The 24,858-nt window shown below is 28.6% G+C and overlaps 2 protein-coding genes across 9 annotated transcripts in view; both read right to left on the reverse strand.

Moving 5' to 3' along the window:
* Nucleotides 1-3,097: 3,097 nt before the first annotated feature.
* On the reverse strand, nt 3,098-8,311 carry LOC109810302 (putative anthocyanidin reductase). Of its 2 annotated transcripts, none has more exons than XM_083062607.1 (5): nt 7,858-8,311; nt 5,166-5,301; nt 4,653-4,870; nt 4,399-4,558; nt 3,098-3,561 (listed from the first exon to the last, which is right to left on the reverse strand). In XM_083062607.1, exons 1-5 carry the CDS (start codon nt 7,978-7,980, stop codon nt 3,200-3,202), a joined length of 999 nt encoding a protein of 332 aa, XP_082918733.1. In that variant the 5' UTR covers nt 7,981-8,311; the 3' UTR covers nt 3,098-3,199. The 2 variants fall into 2 exon arrangements, with proteins under 2 accessions (XP_082918733.1, XP_020229313.1); XM_020373724.3 differs by having other exon boundaries at nt 5,166-5,333; nt 7,858-8,306.
* A 3,992-nt stretch (nt 8,312-12,303) lies between these two features.
* The window catches only part of LOC109810324 (calcium/calmodulin-regulated receptor-like kinase 1), a 34,578-nt gene continuing 22,023 nt past the window's right edge, over nt 12,304-24,858 (reverse strand). The window contains exons 1-9 of one of the 7 annotated variants that reach the window (XM_083061841.1): nt 18,268-18,495; nt 17,454-17,511; nt 16,957-17,332; nt 15,776-15,929; nt 15,295-15,421; nt 14,536-14,621; nt 14,389-14,460; nt 13,873-14,073; nt 12,304-12,882 (exon numbers count right to left, since the gene is read on the reverse strand). In XM_083061841.1, the coding sequence (XP_082917967.1) occupies nt 12,550-12,882; nt 13,873-14,073; nt 14,389-14,460; nt 14,536-14,621; nt 15,295-15,421; nt 15,776-15,929; nt 16,957-17,279 (1,296 nt within the window). In that variant the 5' untranslated portion in view covers nt 17,280-17,332; nt 17,454-17,511; nt 18,268-18,495 and the 3' untranslated portion in view covers nt 12,304-12,549. Of the gene's footprint in view, nt 12,883-13,872; nt 14,074-14,388; nt 14,461-14,535; nt 14,622-15,294; nt 15,422-15,775; nt 15,930-16,956; nt 17,333-17,453; nt 17,512-18,024; nt 18,048-18,115; nt 18,496-18,520; nt 19,969-24,858 lie in introns of those variants that run through there. The other 6 variants (XM_083061842.1, XM_083061840.1, XM_083061839.1 and 3 more) reach the window with 6 other exon arrangements.

Here is a 24,858-nt window from a genome sequence, read left to right on the forward strand (position 1 = left end):
TTAATATTTAATGGCCAATTTGTCACTTATGCATCCTTGAAAATTATTGGATCTTGATGTGAACAGTGTGGGTTTAAGATAAGGTTCGGACCCATGTCTCATCCTTCCGGGAAGGGGTCTCTCTTTCATAAAGTATATGATATCTCCTTTTATAGAAATGAGATTATAGAGAATGACACATGTATGTCAAACTTGGTATGTATATATATTTGCATATGTTACATTTTATTGTTAAATTATGTTATTTTATTTTGATTTTATGATATTACACTTATCTATATGAAATAATCTTGTTCGTGTTAGATAATCAAAAGATTATCATAAGAAAAAAGAGAGAATATTTTAATAATTGTCTGTGTCTGAAAATTTTTGATAATTCAGAAATTTTAAGATATATAATTTGATAATAATTTTTTTATAATATTTAAATATTATATCTAATTTTATACTATTATAAAAATTTATTTTTTCATCGTTGAACAATAATAATTTTTAGAAATTATTCTTATCTTTAGTGTATATATATTTTTTTTCAAAAGACTTTTGAGTTTATCTTTTTATTCCTTTCAAATACTGTTTCTTGAATTTATGTCTGGTTGACATCTCATTTGAAATTTAATATATTGAAATAACAAAATCACTTATAAAAATAAATAAGAGATTAAGAAAAATTTCTAAAAAAGTAATTTTGTTGAAGAAAATTTTGGTAAAAACACACCTGTTGAAGAATGGTCTCTAAAAATATTTTTGTCCCAGAAAATTATTTTAATTTATATAAAATATTAAATTTTAATATTTTAAAGAAGTAATAAATAGTTAAAAATAATCTTATTTCATAATATAAGTTATTTTTATGCTAAAAATATTTATTCATCATAATTTTTAATTATAACTTAATTTATATATTTAAAAATATTTATTTATTTATTATAAACTTTAGTTATATAAAAAAATATTTACTTTGCATATTACAAAGACTAAATACTAGTTATCAAATACAATATATATATATATATATATATATATATATATATATATATATATATATATAAGATAAAACTGAATTTTAACACTGTTGTAATATTAGACAATAATAATTTGAATTTGATTTAAATTTTTACACACTTTATTTATCAAAATGAAATTTAATAATTTATTTCCATGATTTCTTTCTCAATTTTATATGTTTACATCTTTAATTTATTCCTACTAAAATTAATAGAATATAATTAATAATTAAAATATCTACATTTAAAATTTCTTTAATTTACAATTTTATTTAAATTAAAAAATACTTGTACAATACATAGAAAACTTATATAAGATCTTAAGTTCTAAGCATGTTGTTTTTGAAAAAAAAATAGGAAACTTGCTAGTGTGATGAAATTAAACTAAATTAGTATGATAAGAATTTTCAATACAATATTTCAAATGAAAACATATAAATTTGTAAAAAGTGATTGAAGGTGTTTTTATCAAATTTATATGCAATATCATTTGATTTTGACTTTGTTTGAGTACAAAGTTAAAAGAGTTTTTTGAATGTCACTATTAAAAAACATTTTTTTTATTCATAGTGGAGAAGTTTTCAAAAATTATTATAAACTTGTATTTAAACAAATTTATTATCTTATACATGTATACATGCCTAAAGTCATTTATTGAATTATAAAATAATAAGCAAATGAAATATGAAATATAGAGAAACTATTATTAGTAATATATTATTCTTCTACTTGCACAAAATAATACTGTTTTTAACTAATCAAGTTCATTTTTTTAGATGATTAAAAAAACTAAAAAAGTGATAATTCACTCTTACACTATTTAACAACTTAATTACTTATAGCTCACATTTATAAGATTAATGCAACATTGTTAACGTAAAATATATTTCCATAATATCGTTTTCTTGTTATTATTATTGATTATTTTACAATTTCACAAATAATTGAACTGATTCACAGCCATGTCATGCAAGAACAGGTAAATTTATTAGTCACTTGAGAAGGCCATGACTCCTCTTCAGTCCTGAGACTCTGTACCTTGGTGGGGGTTGGTGATGTCACTTCATTACTGTAACATCTGTCCAGCTTTCATTTCTCATGCCACATGCACCTCATAAATGTCTACTAACCCTCATTACACTTCCCTGCTTTGGAATGGAGGTCATTCAATGAAATTCCCAAATTTTCAAATTTTCAAAAGTCACAAGTAGTTTGGTAAAACTGAATTTGCAAAATGAGCTAATTGCTCTTGTTGACTTGCAATAACACGGTTTCAAAAGCCATGATAAGCTTTTTAGACTAATCATCTGAGCATAGGTTATGAACCATTTTAAGGGCTTCCCTCTTTAATGTTTGAACTTAGAAGCAGTCTTTGCCAGTTGCTGATAGCTATGCAATAAAAAGTTAAAAACAATGGAATAAAACAGTGAAAGGTTAACATGTCAAAATACCACATAGCTAACCGTTGCAATTTTGATATCACTAGCCTTTGATTCTTTGAAGTTTGGACTTAAACTTTCTTATTGTGTTTACCCTTGACTATGTCTATAGCTAGTTCTTAACTAATTTCTATTCTTGTACATGACTTTGGTCCCCAAACTAGACCAAAAATATCTATTTTTGAAAGTAAAGTGAGGTCACACCTATTCTGCAGGTTTGCCTCTTTTAGCCTCTTGTCTAGCACTCATTTACTCTACAGACTCAAAATAAGCACATGCCACCAATGAAGTTGTTGATTCAGATTAGGCACATTTACAAGTTCTTGCTGTTTTTCAACTAATCAAAACCTTTGTCTAATTGTCATATATATCATGGTTGAATTTTCCTCAATTTCTATTGATAATTTTTTAGCCTTTAATCACTCTACAGACTCAAAATAAGGACAGGCCACCATTGAAGTTGTTGATTCAGATTAGACACATTTATAAGTTCTCGGTGTTCTTCAACTAATCCATACCTTTGTCTAATTGTCATATATATCGTGGTTGAATTTTTTGACATCAGGCGTCTTTTTCTGTTGATAATTAATGATGGCTAATTGGCTATGAATTGTTGAAGCCACAATAAGAGAAAATAAAAGATACCAAAAATTCAAGGAAGTTGTTGGTTTGCAAGTGGACTACATTTATTTGTGTGGCAAAATACAAAGCTCAATTGTTTACAATCATGTAATTGTATTAGAAAGCTACTGATTATACAGGAGGTAAATAGCTATAGTCTAGGCAACAATTAATTGTTTGTTGAATTATATCTTCAAGGCCATGCTTGTAACTAAAACCCAAATCTTCTAGCTTCTTTGATGAAATCTCAGAAGGAACTTTGTCATAATTTTTCTCGATCTTCATATAGATATTTGAACCAGAATACACTTTGGAAAGAAGAGTAGCCAAGTTTGACAGTGTACAACTTTGACTGCTGCATATGTAACGGCCTTCTGCTTTATCATGCTCCATTAGGAATATGTGAGCATTGCATATATCTTCGATGTGAACTAAAGAAATTGACCCCATTCGTGCATTTACAGCAGATAATATCTTGAAGTGCTCAGTTTCACCTACATTTATGATCAACATGGTCAAGTGATAATAAATAAAATATTTCAACTCATGTAGAATTTCATGCACACAAGTATAATGGTGCATTATTTGTAACTGTACTTCATGATGCACATGGAAGCAGAGGTACAAAATATTGAGGGAACATGGAGTCAAAGATACTTCATTCACAAAATCAGGAAATAAATGGAAGTTGGTAAAATAAACATTTAATTTTATTACTTATACAATATTTAGCAATATAGCTCATAATAGACCTATTAACAACCAACAAGTTGTTAGTTTGAGTGAAAGTGTCTCAATTTCATTAAGTAAGGTCTCAGATGAAAAACTTGATTGAGAGGAGAGACTCTATTAAAGTTGATCGGGTTAACAAAATTTAGTTATCGGTAAAGTTGGTAAATATTTTGTACCAATAATATGATTATAAAAAACATAGTCATATTTTTAGATCATACTTTCTCTAGGGATGCCTCCTCATGCATTAATTGCTAGGGTTATTGAGTTTTTGTAGTTGTTTGAGAGAAATATATTTTATCAAGAGGAGGATTATTATATCTTATTAAATATAGTCATACTAACATATTAGTCTTTCTCTAGGGTTATAATATCTTGTTGTTTATCAAGTATCACACACATATCTCCACAATAATAAAATATTATTTACTTTGAACCGAAACCTTCATGTTTTTTACTTTTGTTTATTATCAAAAAAGTTTCTAAACAATGGAACATGTGTATGTGTGCTTTAAGGACCTTTATTTCTCCTCTTGTCCTAGAACTTGGTTTGTATCCCATCATTAATAACATAACATGTAGATTGATGACAAAATCACCTGTTAATGGTGACAGAAGAACTTTAACACTTGTAGGCACATTAGCAGTGAAGAATGGGCCTGCAACAGTGCCTGTAACGACTGACACAAGATCAATGCCATTCTCTTTTGAAAATTGAAATGCTGCTTCTTCAGTTAGAAGCTTGGAAAGTGCATAAACCTGCCACCAAAGAAAAAAGTCCTTAAGGAGAGGAACCAATTTGGTAAGATGAACAACTAGGGAAAAAGTTACTTATAAGTTATTAGTTTATTACCCATCCACTTGCTTGTGTGTTCCATACACTATCAGTTTGAATTTGGCAAGATTCATCAACAATAGGTTTCCAATTTCCATTGTTGTCTTTGGCAGTAATGGTACTTATGGAAGATGTGAAAATAACCCTTTTCACAGAATTGGATTTCAAACATGACTTGAGAAGGTTTATGGTTCCTTTGATTGCAGGGTCAATTATATTTGCTTTAACAAAAGCCTCTGCCAGCACAATACAAGGAATATTTCTCAATTATCAGTTTATTTTATAATGTTCAAAAGTGAAAAGTCCTTGTTGTGTTTGTCAGGTTCATGAAAAGCATTAAATTATAAGATAAAACTTTCTATTAGTGTTGTTTTTTAATCAAAATTAAAAGTTTTAATTTCGTAATGTAGGTAATAAAAGATTTTATTAAATATCAATACATATTGTTAAAATAAATCTTCAATTTTGATCGAAAAACAACATAACAATATTTGTGGTAGAATATATCTTAAATAATATTCATGGCATTACCATTGTTTTGATTCTCAGTGACATTGAATTCCATTGAAGCAGCAACATGAAACACACCAACACATCCTTTTACAGCCTCATCGAAGCTTCCTTCTTTATGCAAATCCGCTTGGAAAAATCTCAATTGGTCACCACCCTTCCACAAAGACAGAAGGTGCAATGATTTTGCTTTTGCATTTTCCCAAAAGAAAGTGAAACATTTATCATAATTAGTTTATAGAAATATTTGTACTATTATACAAAATCAAGCATTTACAATAATTCACTGCTCAAATAAGGAAGAAATTCATTGAGTTTCATTAGCTTAGAATGCATGTTATTTTAATTGTCACTTTTACTTTTTTTTGGTTTTTTCTACAAATAGAATTTGTTTTGTATTTAAAAGAAAGATAACTAATTTTTCAGATCTTTGATTAAAATGGAATATCAATACTAGCAGTAAAAATAATATATTCAACGATGGGGTAAACCATTTCAATAATTAATATAATATAAATTTTTTCCATTGCTTGGGATGTGCTTTCTCTCATGCATTATGCCCTGTTTTATCTAAATTTACACGACTATTACTAGGTATGTGACTTATATCTTAAGTAGAAGCCAAATCAAATTTTATGAATGAACAATGAACTAATTTTAGTATTACTAAATTTCATGGTTTAGTGACTCATTAAGATTGGTATATTTTGGCAACTTGGAGCAGATATGTAACTCAAATTCAATTGAAACAATGGAGAACGAAAAACGTCACAAGGTCATGAGCATTTGTGAACATTTTCAACTCGTTTAACAACAGAATAAAACAGTGGTCACAGAGAAATTGTTATTAATGGACTTCTAGAGTAGAGTCCAACAAGAACCAACAGGGGCTCAAAGTAGTCCAGCAAAGGGACCAAAATGGGCTTCAATATGGGCTTATAGGAGACAAATAGTGTATGGAACCAAAAAAAAGAGCCCAATAAAGTGAAATACTTGTATATTCTCCAAGGAATGATTGGGAGAAGAATTTTTCAGACAAAGGAAAGAATTGATCCAAATCCTTACCTTAGAAGACTATGTGAGTGTTTGCATCGAAACGTGATTTTTCATGTTTAATTGAAAGTAACAAATAACAGCTTCCACGTAAAATTACTATTGGACGTGGAGAGAGAAGAAAAAATTGCTTTACAAAATGAAAACCAAACACGCACTTCAGCAAAGAAATACTCATAAATACTCATTTTATGTATGCTCATGATTTCTAACAAAGATTAATTATCATTTTTAATAGTGGATACTTTATACCAATATATTATGGTTACCAAAAAAAGAAAAAAATATTTTTTAATTTAAATTAAAAAAGCTTATTAAACATATATAACAATAAATAAAATATTAAGGCATAAAATTTATGCAAATTTATTGTTTATTTGTTTTTAAAATTACCAAATTTTATAATACCTATATACTTTTTATAAACAATAAAACTTCAATAAAATACTTTAGGATTATTTAGAAACTAAAATAATAATTTAAAAAATTAAAAATGCTGCAGCATAAATTGCTTTTTTATTTTTCTGTCAACTTTATTCTCATCTTGTCGGCAAAGCTCAACAGGGTGTTGCTGAATTTAGTTAATTGAATTTATGATTATCCATCAAAAGAAGAGTTGAAATTAGTGGCATGAAAAAGTTGAAATTATAGTTTTCCAGAATAACCGGTGAGAGACACATGATGAGATTGGTGTATATCTCTTGTGGGTCTTCTGGAAAATATGCCATCACATAAGCAAGTTAAAATAGCTTATTCTGGAACTTTTAGCCTTTTGAATATACTAGAAAGTCACTTTCCTTTCCATCATTTTCTGTTTACATCACCTTTTAAATTCTAAAATCCTCGATGATTAATTCTTATATATTGAAAACTTACACTTTTTCTTTGTCATTAATTTTAACATCCTTATACTACTCAAGAGATAGAGTGTGAGTGTCAACAAGAAATCAAACACAAAGTTAAGTAGATTGTTGGTGTAGACAAACTTGTAATGTAAAATAATTGTATGTCATATGAACTCAATGCATATAGAAACACCTAAAGATAGACCAAATGAATATCCAAATACAAACACTGAAATGGGGTAAGGATGGTGAATTTATCACATCTTATGTGACTCAACAGGTTTCACAATTCATTGTCTAATTTATGGAGGTTGAACTTTGATTATATAATAAAAGCCTTCGGAGCACAAAATAGTTATATAAAATAGATCATCACATCAAAAGGAAAAATTAATTTACACTTTAAATTAGCAACACCAACTACAAAAAGAATATATAGAAGTTGGTCACTTTAGTTTTCCATTTGCCATGTTCTGATTAACACCCAATTAGTTTCCTAAACCAGCCACTAGATAATTCTTACAAATAATCAATTAATAACAATGCGAAAAATTGATGAAAAATAAAATTTGGGTTTAAAAATGTGACTTCTGTTGAAATCTACTATGCATCAGATCATGGTTCTCTGTCATGAACAATCAAGTTGTTTCTGCTGTCTCAGTTTTCATAATGTCAAAATCATGATTATGGAAGAACTGTTATCATGCACATAACTTCTGTTTCAATCAACAATTGCTTTGATACTAGTTTAATAGGAAAACAAAAGTGAAGAAAAAAAATAGTGGAAAAGGAAAAGGGTATTAGAGAATACTAACCAGGATCTCTGACAGTGGCATGAACCTTGCATCCCCTTTCAAGAAGAGCCTCCACCAGCCATGAACCAATATACCCTGTGGAACCTGTAACACAATATTTGGCACCAGGAACAACTTGTCCATTGCTTTTCACTTTTTTCAGCACTTCTTCCATTCCCTTCTTTGCTCTTTACAACCAAAATCCTGCAAACTAAACCAACCTGATACAGCCCTTTATCTGAAGAGCCTTGCCTAGCAAAGAGTTTTATAGTCATGCACAACAAAATAGAAAAAAATTTACACTTTGAATTAATAAAAGTTAAGTAATTATTATAAAAATTAATAAACTTATTATATATAATAGCAATTTTATTTTATTTTAATTTTCACTTTTAAGTAATACTATGTTAGTAGTTAATTCCTCTCATTTTCTTCATCTTACTAGTCTTCTTTCTCTCTCTCTCTCTTCTCTTCTTTTTTATTTTATTTTATTTTTTATTCTTATAACTCTCTGTGGTAGTCTGGTATAACGACAGTGGAAAAATTACACAGGTGTTGCTTTTCCACCATTCCACTTTGCCAAATGTTGGAACTTAGTGCACGTGTCTCGGATATTTTACAGGGTATGATTCTTAACTAGAGATATTTTTATCCTTTATGTAAGGACTTAGGAATAAGTTAAATATCGTCGGTGGAATCTCAAATCTTGTACCATAATTTTATGTACAATCAGAATCAGATTGGAGAGTTTGGCTGTTATTTTTGTTTGCATGCATAAGGTTATCAAATGTTGGAATTCACAGGAATGTAATTCGTGACAAAAAAATTCCTAGGTACTTCGATATAAGGGTTATTGTTAATTTCAATCATAATTATGTTTGCATTGCTTTTTAAGGTTATGATAAGCGAAGTGGTACGTAATGATACAAACCAAGAGATTTTTGCTATTGAAACGCCTAAAAATTTCATGTCTGTGACACACGTGCTAAATTTTGTATCATAATTATCTACCAAATGAGATTTATGATTGAGGTTCCAAAACTCACGAATTTGAATAGTCTTAATCAACAAATTACCGGTTTGCTTGGAAAGGAAGCTAAATTAATTTTTGTCATTCATTCAAATTTTATGTGATTCATCTATTACAATAAAAAAATAATAATAATGAATAGAATTTATTCTATTAATTTAATCTACTATCTTTTAAAAAATTCATTGAATTATGATAAAATATTTATTAAATTAAGATTTTAAAAGACTATTTTAACGTAATTTTTTTTAAATTTTAAAAAATTATATAATAATATAATGATTTATAAAATAAAGAGAGAAATAAAAAATATTTCAAAAAAAAAAAATTATTTAATTTTTAAAATAGTATTTTTATGAATGAATTTGATGAATTTTTTACTAGTTGGATGATTGAATTTTTATTTAAATTTTTAATGGATTTATATGGATTAATAGATTATTCTTATTCTATCTATTATAATTTGTCTAAAAAATTATCCAATCTATCTATTTGTCATCTTTATTCAAATAATATATATATATATTAAAAAAAATATATTCTTAATGTCCATTTTTTCTTAAAAAATTTATAATCTTTTACTATTACATTTTTTTTACTAATATATCTCTCAAAGATAAAATAAAAAATTATATATACTAAAAGTTAACTACTTATTTATTTATTTTAATAAAAGTATGGAGTGTTTTTCTAATAATAATATATAATAATAAATTCAAAAGCCAAATTTGCACATAACTTAATGAGAATAAGACAGTGCTGCTGCATGAGGCAAATACGACAAGAGTAGAAGAGAACTCGAATTTGAAAAGGGAAGAAAATTGAGATTCTGCTTCTCAATTGTCAAATTTAGATGATGATGTGAGCATTAATAATAGTTAGGTCAAGCCCTGTCTACATCAAGTTCATGTTTGGTGGACAGGAAACAGGGTGAGAAAATCAATTTCTAAATCTAGGGGTGACATAATGCTGACTAATAATTCATATGTTACTTTGCTTTAAATTTATAACATATATTGCAAGTTTCAACTTGGTTTTAATGGTTCATCCATATCTTTATTCTGACAAAGAAATATTTGTCTAAATCCATTGATCCATTCATGGGTGTTTGATGTAAACTTTTGTCTTAGCCACTATGTAAAAGGTTGGGAGGGGAATGCAGTTAGCATGATTGTTCTATTAATTTGTAAGTAGCTAAATAAACTATTATTTGTGTACATTTAGTGAAAGTTAATAGTGTAAATAATGTTGTTTTGAATGATACATTGTTTATTTTTATGATATTTTCTTATTGGTTGAATTTCATTTGTTTTTCATTAATTTTGAGAATGAAAATTACATTTTTAGTAGACTTAACATGAATTTGATGCAATAAGAAAAAATATATATAGAAATAGAGTATTAGAGAGTATGACCTTATTTGTTTACTGCTTTGAAAATATTTTTCTATTTTTTAAAATTTGTTTTCTCATAATATATTTTTATTCTCTAAATGTTTGCCATTTAGATAATTAAATTGAGCACTTGAGAAAATAGAAGGAAAAAAATGAAAAAATATCTCTCAATCTCTCTAATTTCGAAATATCTGTTTTAGAAAATATTTTATTTTTTTATCATATTGAAAATATTTTTTAAACTTCATAGATTTTAAAGGAGAAATTATTTGTTAACGGTGCAAAATTATTTTAATAAAATATATAAAAATAAAAAAGTGAAAATGGAATGAAATAGATGGTAAGTTATTAGGCATTTCTCTTATTTCCTATTTGTGCCTTTTTAGTGAAAAAGGAGGATTGATTCACCTATTTCAATAGTTTGCATGCTCTCAATGTAAGACAAAAGAATAGTGGGTAATGCAAATAAAGTGAAATGAAGTGTTTGTTTGGATTATTCAAAAATTGACATGTCCATAAAGATATTTCTATGTAAATACTTATGTTTGATCTCATATTCAGAAATTTGCTCTAAATCTAAGACTAATTTTACAAGCACTTAATTAAATGCACATGAAAGGTTTTGATTTTCTTCTAAATAAATGTTTGATAACTAAAATATTTTACTTTCTCAGAGATTTTAAGTTAAGAATATTAATTTTTCACATTTGATTTATCTAATAATTCTAGAAAATATAGTTTCTCAAAAATATTTTTTATATAGATTTTTTACTAAATATTTTTATGAATAGATGTAAATTTAACATTCTTGAGTTAAAAAAAATATTTTATTAAAAATATTCTTTTTCCTTAATATGTTGTAGTAAGATTTTTGTTTTTTTTAAGTAATATTCACAAATATTTTTAAAAATATTTATAACCAACCAAACAAATTTAATTATTTTAAAAAATCATAATTATCAAGATTTATGATTTTCAAAAATCATAATTTTTATACATGAAAAAATTTCACTTTTACTCAATGATAATACAGAGGTACTAAGTTTCATTCTTGAAGAATAAGATTGAATACTTCTGTTATATGACCTCATTTTGAGGGTAAAGACTAAAGTGAAAGGAAAAAAATGAAAGAAAAAGGCTACATTTCTTATCATTCATCAATTCATTTTGATTTGCATTTCTTGCTTTTCATTCATGTAGACTAAAGAAACAACCCCAGAATAAAATTTCTACACAAAAAGAAATAAATATTATATCTTTAAACGTGGTGCACATAATTAACGTTATATTTGTATAACAAAAATTATATCTTTAAACGTGGTTTACATAATTAATGTCCAATGTATATGCATACTTTTTCTCTGTATCGGAGATTCGAACAAATTCTCAAGTCTTGAGGAGAGTCAACTGTACAAAGTCAACCAACCAACAATATAATGAAACATGACATTTGTGACGTTATAAGTGAAAAAAAAACATACTGGTAAACATTATGTTTTAAAATTTTGGAATAATATGTGGTGTCGTATTCACTTATTTATTTAATATGTAAGTTAGTTAGTTATTTATTTTATTATAGTATTGATAAGGATATCTTTTGATTTTGTCAAAAATTAATCTATCTTAGAATCTGTATTAAGACTATTCCTTTTAACGTTGTAATTTTATTAAATTCAGAACTCGTATTTAAGGCTTTAAGACTCGAAAATCAACCATACAATTAGTTAAATCATCAAACGATAATATTAATACTTAAATTTGATTGCAACACATTAATTATCTATGTGACAAACACACATTTAGTTAAAATAATTTAAAACGATATATAAAATTCTCTTTACTATGGTTGTAAATTGTAATTATAGATTTAAAGAAGTGAATTCATTTGATTTTGTAAATAATTGTTTGGATAAAACATATTTTGTTGTATAAATATGATAAAATTTAATTTTAATTCTCATAAACTTTATTCTTTTAAATTGTCTCTATTACTATTTATTTATGCTACAATAAGTATATAGGCATGTAGCATTAGAAGGAATATAATACACAAATTGTTACCTTTTTCTTCACTTCCACCAGTGAAATTAAAGTAATAATATACAATTTTTGGAGCATCACTTCTGCAAGACAATATAACTAGGCAAGATAAACAAAAAAAAAAAAAAAAAAAAAAGGTGGCACATTTTACACAACATTATACAAACCAGATCTACAATCATCTACATTCAAATCCAAAATCAAAAAAATGAAATGTAACAAAAAATGAGGTTAAGGTAAAACCATATTCTACACATCATACACTTCTGGTTCACTAACCATAGATTCTTCTCTCTTGTGGTCAGAAACAGAAATCTTGGTCTCTAGCTGATCATGATCAATGAAAACTTCATCTGTGGCTGACAAGGAATTTCTGTGATGATTCCCATGGTGCCTTGATTTGAGGATTCTTGTTAGCACTTGCACTATGTCCCTCATGGAAGGACGTTTCCTTGGGGCCCGGTTGATGCATTTGTAGGCAAGTGATGCCACTTCATTCAGTTCTTTGACATCAAAGTTTCCTTGAAGGTGAGAATCCACAATTTCTTCCCACCCAACTTTTCCCTCGATGTTCATTGATGCCTTATCATCCATCAAAAGCATTCATTAGCCTAGGAAATGAAATGTGCATGCATGGAACCAAGGTATGACAGTGACATGTTTTATTTCTTGAGAATGACAATGATCATTCATTCAATGAAGGTATGACAGTTTCATTATCAAGTAGATAAATATAGATTGGTAGGTACAAGGGCTTTTATTAATAAAATTAGAATTTCACAATGATAATTTATATTGCTATTTAATATTTAAACTTTTTTTTTTTACGTATATTAATGAAATGAAACTTTAATTTTGATTATTACGAATAATATAAAAAAATTTAAAGAATTATATCTAAATTTGTGTCTAACAAAAGTCAAAAATATTTATTATAATAAAAATATAATTTATTTATTATTGATTTAGGAAATGTTTGGATAAATTTCTTTAGAAATGCTTTAGAAGAAAAAATATAAAGAAAAAATGAAATAAACTTATTCGTTAACTAATTTATAAAAACATTCTCTTATAATTTCTCAAAAAATTTGTTTTAACTTATAAATAAGACAATTTTAACTTATGAAAATTCTTATTTCATTTCAATTTTCTATTTTTTCTCCTAAAAGTACTCCTACCCTTAAATACATAGAGTTTGTTTATATACAAGTTTAGGATTTAGGATTTTTTCTAAAAAACAAAAAAGTTCTTAAAAATAAAAATAAATACAAGTTTCAAAAAAAATTTGAGAATTTTTCTAAAAAAAAATAAAAATAAAAAACTTTTTCTCATAGAAAAATTCTCATAAATACTTCCAAAAATAAGCTCTTAATCAGTTGTATTAAATGCTCTTTAACCGATTAAGGCACTCAATGTCACCCTAAATGTAACAACCACTTTCATTATCTGATTTTGTATGTTATGCACTATTCACTACATATCTCCCAAATATATACCAAAAAAAAATGTAACAACCACACAACCAGTTTCATTATCCTCAATATGGTTTGTAGGGAGAGAAAGAGATCTTACAAGCTCTACATATTCCATAAGACCCTGCTGAGGGTTTCTGCCAGCTATAATTTCAAAGAGCAACACCCCAAAACTGTATACATCACTTTTCTTAGTGAATGTTCCTGAAGATATATACTCGGGATCAAGATAGCCAAAGGTACCCCGAATAGCTGCATGTTTATCCACCTTCTCTTCTCTTGAAAGTCCAAAATCAGCAACCTGTTTCATTCAACATCAACAACCACAAATTAAGAAGCATCTTAATAGTCCTAACAACAATAGATGACTATGACAACATCAATGTATAATTAGCCATTGGAAATGCTAACAATTGTCCTTAGTGTATTGGTTAAAAAATTTAAAATATAAAGTTTTTATTTAAAAGTGTACCTGCACATTATTAATAAAGATTTTCTACTTATTAATTTCTTAATGAATACCCTAAAGGCACTGATTAGCAAGATACTTATATTTAATTATTTATTGTAAGCTATTTTGTGTTATTAAGATAATGGATTAGTAACAAGGACATACTCTGGCTCGCATGGATTGGTCCAACAGAATATTGGAAGATTTGATGTCTCGATGGATTACAGGAGGAACGGCCTGAAGTGACAGTGCATGCAATTATAAGAATTTACAAGTTATAATTAGATTGGTGCAGATCACATGGAAGCATACCCCATCATGAAGATACTCCAAGCCTCTTGCTACATCTAGAGCTATGTGAACCCTCAAATCCCAGCACAGTGCTTCATTCACTTCACCTGAATGTGGAGACAAGAAAAACACATTATTCAATATATTATTGCACATCCAATTCCGCAAATGCATTCGAAAGGAATGAAGAAAAAAAGAAAAAAAAAAAGAAAAAGAAAAGTAAATAGTCATCTTGATTCTTAAAAGTGGTGATTGGTGTCATACTAGTCCCTAAAATTAAGAAAATGACAAATAAGTCTCCAAATTTTACAAACTATTGTTATTTTGGTCTCTGGATATGCATACACACACACACATATATATATATATATATATATATATATATATCAATTTCTTAGTTTTAAAGATTAATATGACAGTCCCTTCTAAATTTAAAGACTAAAATAACCATTTACTCTAAAAAAAAATGCATTAATTGAAAGACAGACAATAACATACTACTATTTCACAACAGAATGTAGAGGAAAATAATGTGAAGACGATAACATGTGATCAGAAGTTTAATCTAAGGACCATTTGTATAGAAGAACATCTGTCAGGAGAGGTTATTGTCCACCCCTTAAATGAGTATCTGTAACGAGGAATTAATCTTTAGGCCGGGACATAAGAAATTTCTTTACAGATACATATTTGATATTTCCATGTGCTCATTCAGGAACAAAAGTTTGTAAAGTAGAACAGTCTAAGCATGTCATGCAAAAGGATAGATAGATGACTTACTATACAAATGGGATGCCAAGCTACCCCTACTCATGTATACATATACAAGCATATGTTGCCCCTTTTCTGCACAGTATCCAACCAAATTCACCAGATTTCTATGGTGTAACCTTCCCAACAACATAACCTGAGAAAAAGTAGAACAGAAAAAATTGCAATTGAAAATTATTCTTGAGTAAAAAGAAAAAAAGCAGAGAAAATGAATGTATGTGATAATGACTGTTAAACTGATACATCACCAATTGTTCCAAGTTTCATTAACTTCAGCTGAAAGTAAACGCATGCCTAGTTAGGCAATAGCCATGTTTTTAATATTCTAATTTTTATAAATGATATTTATACACCAATACTAATTCACATTACTCCTACATTTTCTTTAGCAGTCTGGCCTCATAAATTTTCTGAAGTTACCAAATCTAACACAGTTGATCCCTGAAATTTATGTGATAAAACTATATGGTAAGTGACATTGGTAACCGACCTCTGTGTGAAATTCTTTCTCCCCTTGCTTAGAATTAGTTGCAAGAACTTTAACTGCAACTGTCTCACCAGTAAGCATCTGAGCTTTATAAACTGGACCAAATGCACCTTGTCCTATGACTGTGGTAAAATTATGTGTTGCCTTCTGCAAATCCCTGAAGCATAAATAAAGCAATTAGAAAGAATGAAAAACAGTTAGTTCATTGAATTAAAAAATTTTGAATCTCACTTGTTAAAATTTAAAGATTTGCAAACAGTATATTTATGCTCTGGCTATATCTGGAAAGATATATATGATTAGTTAAAACTTAAAACTTGAATTTGCATATGCATTTATCTGACAGATACGTATCAGGCATGAACTATAATGGCCCATTCCTACAAGGCTACAACAAATCAGACATCCATTTTAACATGTATAATGCATAATGGTAATAGAACTAAGGTTCTAAAGTCATCTTTTCAGTTTGTCTCGATGTCTCATTCAAATGTTTCAACCTAATAACTTCAGACTACTTCCTTTCAAAGTATACAGATCATGATTCATGATCCATAAAGCATGCAATGCAAGGTTAATGAACCATTTCACATTCGACACTAAGAAAATAAACAAAAAAAAAATACTATTCTTGGTCTAAACTCTCAAGTCTCAACTAACAATATCAAAATAGGCTCATCCCTAAAGGAAAATGAAGTCTGTTAACAATGCAAATAAAGAAGAAAAGTTCAAAGAGAAGAGAAAGCGAGCATTGTTCTATTGATTGCAAAATCTGAGAATACAATAGAGAATGGGGAATATGAAACGGCAACAGAAAAAGGGTCTAAACTACCCTTAAGAAGAGTACATGGTAAGAAATGATATATATATTATTGGCTTAAATATATTTTTAATTTCTCAAATTTAAAATTGATTTTTTTAATCTTTGGAATTTCAAAATATCATATTTTAATCTCTTAAGAATACTGATAGTATAACTGATTGTTGATATAGATATGTAGTATTAGTAGGATTTAGTATGATGCTTTCACAAGTAGGTAAATTTACGTGACAGATACAGTAATACGTGAGTTTTATTTAACAAATTTACTAGTGCCATTTGAATAGAGGGATTAAAATAATTTTTTTTCAAATTACAAAAATTGAAACATAAAGGCAACTTCATATAAGAAGCAAACTCTTACCTGTATGCATATTCAGGTAGTCCTGATACTGGTATCATGTTACTACTCTTCTTAAACCCATCACGCCAGAAGGGTTTGCCATGTCTTCCTGACTTTATAGGGGATTCTGGATCTGGACCTAAGGTTGAGTCTGATAGAATGGTGCAAGAATCAGCACCATTTGTGCGGATAGGTATGGTAGCGGCCCTTCTAGAACTGCTATTGCCTATCTGTGAACGCTTTCTATGGTACCTATGGCATAAGAATGCAAAAATTGCCAAAACTAGTCCAATAACCACACCAATGGAAACCCCAATAATTAGTCCTATTGACTCCTCTCTCATCTCCTCTTCACTTCTCTGCTATTCCCTATTGATCTTCCAATCCATTGATAGGCCTGCCAGAAGCACACAACAAATCATGGTCATGGTTAATATTTAAAAATTGAGATGCGTAATGGTTAATCTTGAAACTTGATTCATCATAGAGAAAATTAAAGGCCAATTGTAGGATATTACTCTGGATTTCAAAGCTCTTAATAAACTCGGTACCATACATCATTCAAAACCACGATCACTGTGCAAATAACAAAAGCTACAGCTTGGCATAAATGAATGATTTACCATAACTCATCATTTCCATCAAAAGATCAATTAATCAACATCACAACTATATAGAAAGCAAGAAATGGCACCAAAGACCCAAAAAAGGGAAGAAGAAGCATATGCAAAACACACACAAATGCAGTCCTTTACCGAAATGAAATATGCATATTTTGCCTTTTTTGAACTCTTTCTACAATATAAATATTAATGTGTCAAAAAAAGCACAGAAAAGAACAGGTTCAGATTTAGGAGAAATGGCTCAACCCTATGATCCCAATGAGGCTAACAGACATTTAACCTATTTATTTATAAATTTTATCCTTTTCTAGAGCTATTCGAGAGACGATCAGATACTAAATGTGAGCATCTCACTCAACAAGATTCAAGTTTCAAACCATGATTTGTCTCATTATTACGACTAACCCCTTCCTTTAGACATAACCATTATTGGTTGGCATTATACCAAATACAGATAACTATTTACCTCCCCTTTTCTGTCATCCTCACATCTTGAAAAACCGAAAATCCTTAGCAACAAAACAAGGACATAAGAGAAAGAGAAAACATTAACATACCCCATCAAGAAATGAAGCAACAGCTCAGAATGACACAAAGTCACAAACACAAAACATAGCCAGACAGATCAAAACACTGACAGCAACAACGTTCGGCCAAAAAGGTAAACATGTTCTGGAAAAACGCGTACCATGTTGGATCATAAACTCACCAGTTCAAACGAGGTAAAAAACAACAACAGAGGTAACCCTGTCACAACTCGCATGCTTTATGGCAGCACAGAACTCCAAAAACAACAACCACAAATTAAAAAACAAAAGCGTGGCAGTGAGAACTGAGAAGGGACCAAAAAGTGAAGCAAATGTGACTGAGAATCCAAGAAGGAAACTATGAGAAGAATTCAAGAATCTAATGAAGGTTGAGCACAGTTACAAGTAACAAAAAGCATAAAAGTGCACACACACTTGCAAGTGATGTTTGAACAAGCTGGACACGTGGGACCCTCACTCGTTGTAGATTCAAACTTAATCATTTGCTGAAGGACCACTTCACTTCATTCAATGCTTTTTCTTGAACAGCAATGACTGGCTCCACGCTGAGAACAAACCGCACCAAAATTGTTGTGTGCGTTATATCCACATAGAGAGGTAACGTGCATTGTGTATGCTTGCAATGCCAACATCATCATAATATCAAGTTTGGTTTTTATTTATGAGGAATTCTTACTTTTGTTCCTTTTCTTGCCCATGCCACCATGATCAGGTAAACTCTGTGCCCATTTTTGGAAATTTTTATGAGTAGTGCTAAATCTTTTCAACACATTTTTTCTTAGAAAAAGTATTGAATTAAAATGTTTAATATTTAATAGCATAACAACCATTTCTATTTTCTCATTTATATAATAAATAATAATTAAGAGGATTGGTTAAGAAATTTCATTTTTTTTACTAATTTCTTTTTTCTTTCTTAACCGTATCATTGATACAAAATATCACTGAAAATTATTAATTTATGTAAAAAAAAAATCTAACTAAAAGTTTTGCTGAATTTTTTCTCCTAATTATATTTTTCGCTCACAATATTTGAATTTGAAATCTAGTTTAAGGAATCCAACCTTTTATTTTATCACCATATTATTGATGCAAAATATCCTTAGTGGTGATTAGCTTCCATAAAAAAATCTAATGGGCCATTAATAGTGAATTTCTCTCCTAATCATATATATATATAAAATGCATCACACAATGTGGGTGTGTGTGCATGGCTATGTTGATATGCTTTGGCGGTTAATACGTTGGGGAAATTGAGAACAGAAGTGATCTAGCTACTCCAACTGTCGACCTAACACACCTAAATGCAAATGTGATTTGAAATAAAGGGAAGTGATGAATCCAAGAAAGAATTTAATTTGAGGAAGAAAAATAAAGTGAAGCCCACCTCTGACCTTCATGAAAACGACTTTGATCGATTCTTGAGACATTGATTAATTAACTAAGATTTAATGTCCATTCATGGCTTAATCAAAAATAACATTAACCCCTCTTTTATCTCGTATTCTAACATTGCATCTAATATTTTCCTTGTGTGTGTGGTTTACCTATCTACTGGGTTTGATCTTAACATTACTATAATTCGTATACGTTTGTGACCATTTCCTCAAACTAACGCTAATTTAAAATTATATATTTGGTTCACAATTCTAATACCTTGAAAGGGGATTTCAATCAAACCCGCTTTCGGGAAACATTATATTTTTGATTGTCATGAACAAAGATTTTGTTATCTTAAAATGAAAAGTTATTGTCGATTTTTCTTGTAGTTTTGTTCTTTAATATATTTTATTAAAGGTTTCTCCAAAACAATAGTCCCAAGTCGACATTGTACTAAATTAAGCATAATGTCAACTTTAAACAAATTGGTTAGTTGAAGACTCATCAATAACAGCAATCCCTTTGTTGGGATTCATCCCAAGTCCCACATCGGTAAAATGAAGGAACATTGGCTAGTTTATAAGTGTCCACCATTCCACATAGTATGAGGCCTTTTGGGAAGGAGCCCAAAAAAAAAACCGTGCGGGCTTGGGCCCAAAGCGGACAATATCATACTATGGTGGTGCAAAAGGTGGACTAGCGGGCCCTACAAGTGGTATCAGAGCCAACGGTTCGTCTGGGTTTGATGCGGGAAGACCCTCAGTGTTGTGCCTCGCGATGGAGATTCGAACTTGGTGCCTTGTGTCGAAAGTCTTCCTGATATTGTGGTGTGCAGGCGGCGTGTCCCGTAGAGTTAACGGCGGTACAAGATGGTGACGGATTATCGCTTGAGGGGAGGAGATCACGAGACATGTGGTCCTTGGTCTGAGGGGAGGTTTGTTGGGATTCATCCCAAGTCCCACATCGGTAAAATGAAGGAACATTGGCTAGTTTATAAGTGTCCACCATTCCACATAGTATGAGGCCTTTTGGGAAGGAGCCCAAAAACAAAACCGTGCGGGCTTGGGCCCAAAGCGGACAATATCATACTATGGTGGTGCAAAAGGTGGACTAGCGGGCCCTACACCCTTGACATTGTAAAAAGGGGAAATGTTTAATGAGAAAATCAAATTTGCAGACTTATTTGATTAGGGACTAAAATTGTAAAAATAATATCAGAGAAATTCAAATTGTGGATGATTTGATATTATAGGAAATCAAAATTACAATTATGTATAAATTATTTACTTTATATTTTTAAAATGTGTTCCTAGTATTGGGAAACTGCATGAGAATCCTTTCATTTTAATGAGATGTATGATGGATGTATATATGAGCATCATTTGTAAGGAGAAAGGACATATACATAACCTGAAGGCAAAGATACCCACTTTCAGATTGCATGAACTTGAAGAAAAGGCTTTTGTAGGCCAAGAATTAGGGTATGAGAGCCAGCCATATGATTCACACACATGTAAGGGCATGTGCTATTGTTCAGTAGCTCCATTCCACTTCAATCTTCATGCTTCGTAACCCATCTTTAAACATTGTATATAATTTCTTTTCTTTTTTATTTGCATGAATTAGTAGGTATTTATAAATAAAAAAAATTAAAGAAATAGAAATGAACTGTGTATAGTTAATGATGCCTATATTCTACTTGTTATTTATTACTATGCGCTTTCTAGCTATACCTAATATGGCTCACCAGTAAGGTAGAAAAGAATTAAATGTGTTAGGTGAGCTCAAATTTTTAATTTTGTCTTTCTTCTTAATAAAAGTAGAAGAATTATGATGCTACAATTTCATCTCAGGGAATTTTAAGTTTGCTAGAAGAGTAAAATAAAAAAACCAAATCACTTGTTTTGGAACAATTTAATTTTTGAAAAAGTTGATTTTTTATACTTTAATTTTTTTAAAAAACTGGACAAATATTAGTTATAGTAATTGAGAAAAGAAAATAAATAAGGGGAAAATTGAGGTAAAACATATGTAAATATATCAACATGCTTATATAGATGTATAAACCTAATAATGAGATTTACATATAAATTTGCAAGGTTTGAATATAAGGAGCAAGACTTATTTGGATTAAAAAAACCCAATGGGAATGACATTAGAATTAACCAGGTTGAATATAAAGAACAACAATACAATAGCACGTCCAATGTCAAGGAGTAAAAAGAAAGAAGAAGAATAAAAGGAAAAATAATCAAAGGGATCGATTTCAATTAAATTGTGACTAAATTTTATTTTGAATTCACCCAATTTAAATAATGAAAAAAGAAATAAGGATAATTAAATTTTTGTATTTTGTCAAATTAAAGAGAAAAAGATATAAAAAAAAATACTTTTCTGCTATTGTGCAAAGATTGTGGACAAGAAAAAGATTGATTGGATGAAAAAAACTAAATGTTACAAACAAAGCACATTATATAAACGCGGAAAAAATTGAGTGTTGACAATTATCGTACATTTTTTTTTGTTCATCATGCATTTTGTTTTGTTAATGTATTGTTATTATCATGCATTTTCTTAATTTGTTTTGTGTCAGAATCTTAATCAAAAATTGGAATTTCAAATTTTTATCTAAGAATTCTTATTTATTTGATGGATGGTCTATGAATTACACTTTAATATTTTATTTCATGATCTCTTGTGAAGACTCATCACACACTGGATAATTGAAGAGTCTTCGGACTCAATCTATGAAGACTCATCACACTACACAATTGAAGAGTTTTCAGACTCAATCTAAAAAGTAAGGGTTAATATTTACAAAATTAACTCTCACAATATGGGATTACTTTACGTGTAGTCTCAATCTGATTGAGTTCCTCCTCTTCAAGATCAACCTAGGAAGTAAGAGTTAGTATTTACAAAGTTAACTCTGACAAAGAGAAAATATAAGTTTAAGCTCATATATAATGTATACTTGTTAAGGCAAGGATAAAGCTTGTAGGTTTAAAACACTATTTGTCTAATGGACTATAACTTAACTTGATACAAGATCGAAGAGTAGTAAATATAAAAGAGTTTTGACACAATTAAGCATGTAAGATTCTCTTCTTTAACTCTTCAAGAGATCTTGTATTTATAGGCTTCATGTGATGTATTTGTGTGAAATGGAGAGTCCTTTATAAGTTTGTTGTAACTGCTTTAATGCATGATAAGTTTTTTTTAAGTGAAACATGGATGCATGTTGATTTCTCTAAAAGAAAGTTGTTTGATATATCCAAAATGAAATATGCTTCAAACGCAACCTTTTCTGAACTTTGTCATATTGTATCTAAACATTTTTGTGTGTGTATTTTCTATATAAGGCCCCAATGCGATAGTGAGCTTTTGTTTGGTAAATATACTTATACACAAACACTATATTAAAATTAGTTTTTTGTGGTAATTAATTTATTTTTTAGTGGTCATATAAATGATCATTATTTTTTTACTAGCATTTAAATAATGATTGGTGTATCCAAGGTCGTTAATACTATATATTACCGACGCGACGTTTATATAAAATGTTGGTAAAGACCTATTAAATTGTCGGGAAAGCTTATTTTTTTAGTGGCAATTCTAGTAGCCATTTTAAAAACTATTAAAATTTATTTTTTCAATTGTCTCCTTTCCATCCATTTAGTGACTTTTATCTTTTGCTAGTAAAACTTTAAATAATTAATTCTTATAATTTCCTTTTCTAAATTTATAACTTATATACTTTTTTATTTTTAGTCGATATGTGGAATTTGTAAGATGAAGATTGTCTTCTATTTATATATTTTTTAATTATCTTGTCTCTTAAGAGATGTGAGATTTATAAGGTGAAAGTTGTTCTCTAATTATTTTATAGCACTATTAAACTTGGTAATAGTGGGTGATTTGATACTAATTTTGAATAGTAAATTAAGAGTCTAACTCAATCTTATAAAATCAACTTATAAGGTAATAGTTATTACTCACGTATATACTATTTAATTATCTTATCTTTAATCGATGTGAGACTTAAATTTTTTTCAATAAATAATTGTCGCTAATAGTAAACTTTAATGTAATATAAATATATTTTTAGTGGCTATTATATATTAGTCATTAATATTTTTATTATATAATTAAATAGTGGTAATTAAATTATTATCATTAAATAATTATCATTAATAACAAATTTTGTTGTAGGGAAAAAAGGAAATAGTATAATAAATGTGTCATAATCAGAGCAAGTTATCACAACGATTATATTTTCATGATTTTGAATCAAGGTCTTGGTCTTTTTGAGAGTGCAAAGACACTAAGTGCAAGCATTGGACTTGTTAATGTTTGGATGAAAAAATAAGTCCAAACACATTAGACGCTGAACGAATGTTTTATTTTAAGATGTCAAATTATTTAGACAATACTAAGGTTAGTTACTTTTATTACTCAAAGCTTATATACACTTCTTTTTCTTTTTACAAAATCCTTTTGGACACATATATCTTACACAATATTCTCAAAAACCATTAGTATATCATAGATCAAAGTACTTTTTGTAACCATCAAAACCATGGTGAGCTAGATGTTACAAAAATGTTTTTCGTTCAGCAGACAATTTGCAGTATGTAAACCTCAATTTTGTTTTTGATCAAACTAATATTCAATTTTCCTATGTGTTAAAGAGGGTACATTTTCAATAATAAGAAGGGCTAAAGAGATATATGTTTTCTTTTATAAGGATTTTCTTTTGTTCATCAAGAACCTTTTCTATCCACTATATGCATGCATATGTATTTATTTACATAAGGGGCGTATAAAGTATAAAGTTAGAACTAAAGTCAAAGATATTTTCACAACTAATGTAAAAATGAAAATCAATTTCAATATTTATTTTTATAATTTATAGATGCATCATATTGCACTTAGAATTTATATGTAACTTCACATTTATCAAAACAAATCCCACACATGGACATGCATTTTTTATATATATTTAAAGCAGGCTAAATCATATTTTCAACTCTCTTTATTTATTTTTAAAATTTTATTTATTTTCATCATTTTTAAAAGATTTAATTTGATTTTTTGATTTAAAAAAAATTATTATTATCTTTCCATCTAAATTGACACTAACGATATTAATAAAATTGACATTAACGATATTAATAAAATTAGATGAAATGATAATATTGAATATTTATGAAAATTAGAGGATCAAATTAAATATTTTAAAAATAGTGAGATCAAATTGAATAAAAATTTATCTAACATTTTTTTTGTCTAGATAAAATATAATTTTCTTTTACTTTTTTTAACAAGATCATTTATTAAAACAAATTGAGTACTACTTGAAATTAAAAAAA

This window comes from Cajanus cajan, chromosome 8, assembly GCF_000230855.2.
Source record: "Cajanus cajan strain Asha chromosome 8, NIPB_CcT2T_4, whole genome shotgun sequence".
In the NCBI taxonomy this organism is placed as follows: domain Eukaryota; kingdom Viridiplantae; phylum Streptophyta; class Magnoliopsida; order Fabales; family Fabaceae; genus Cajanus; species Cajanus cajan.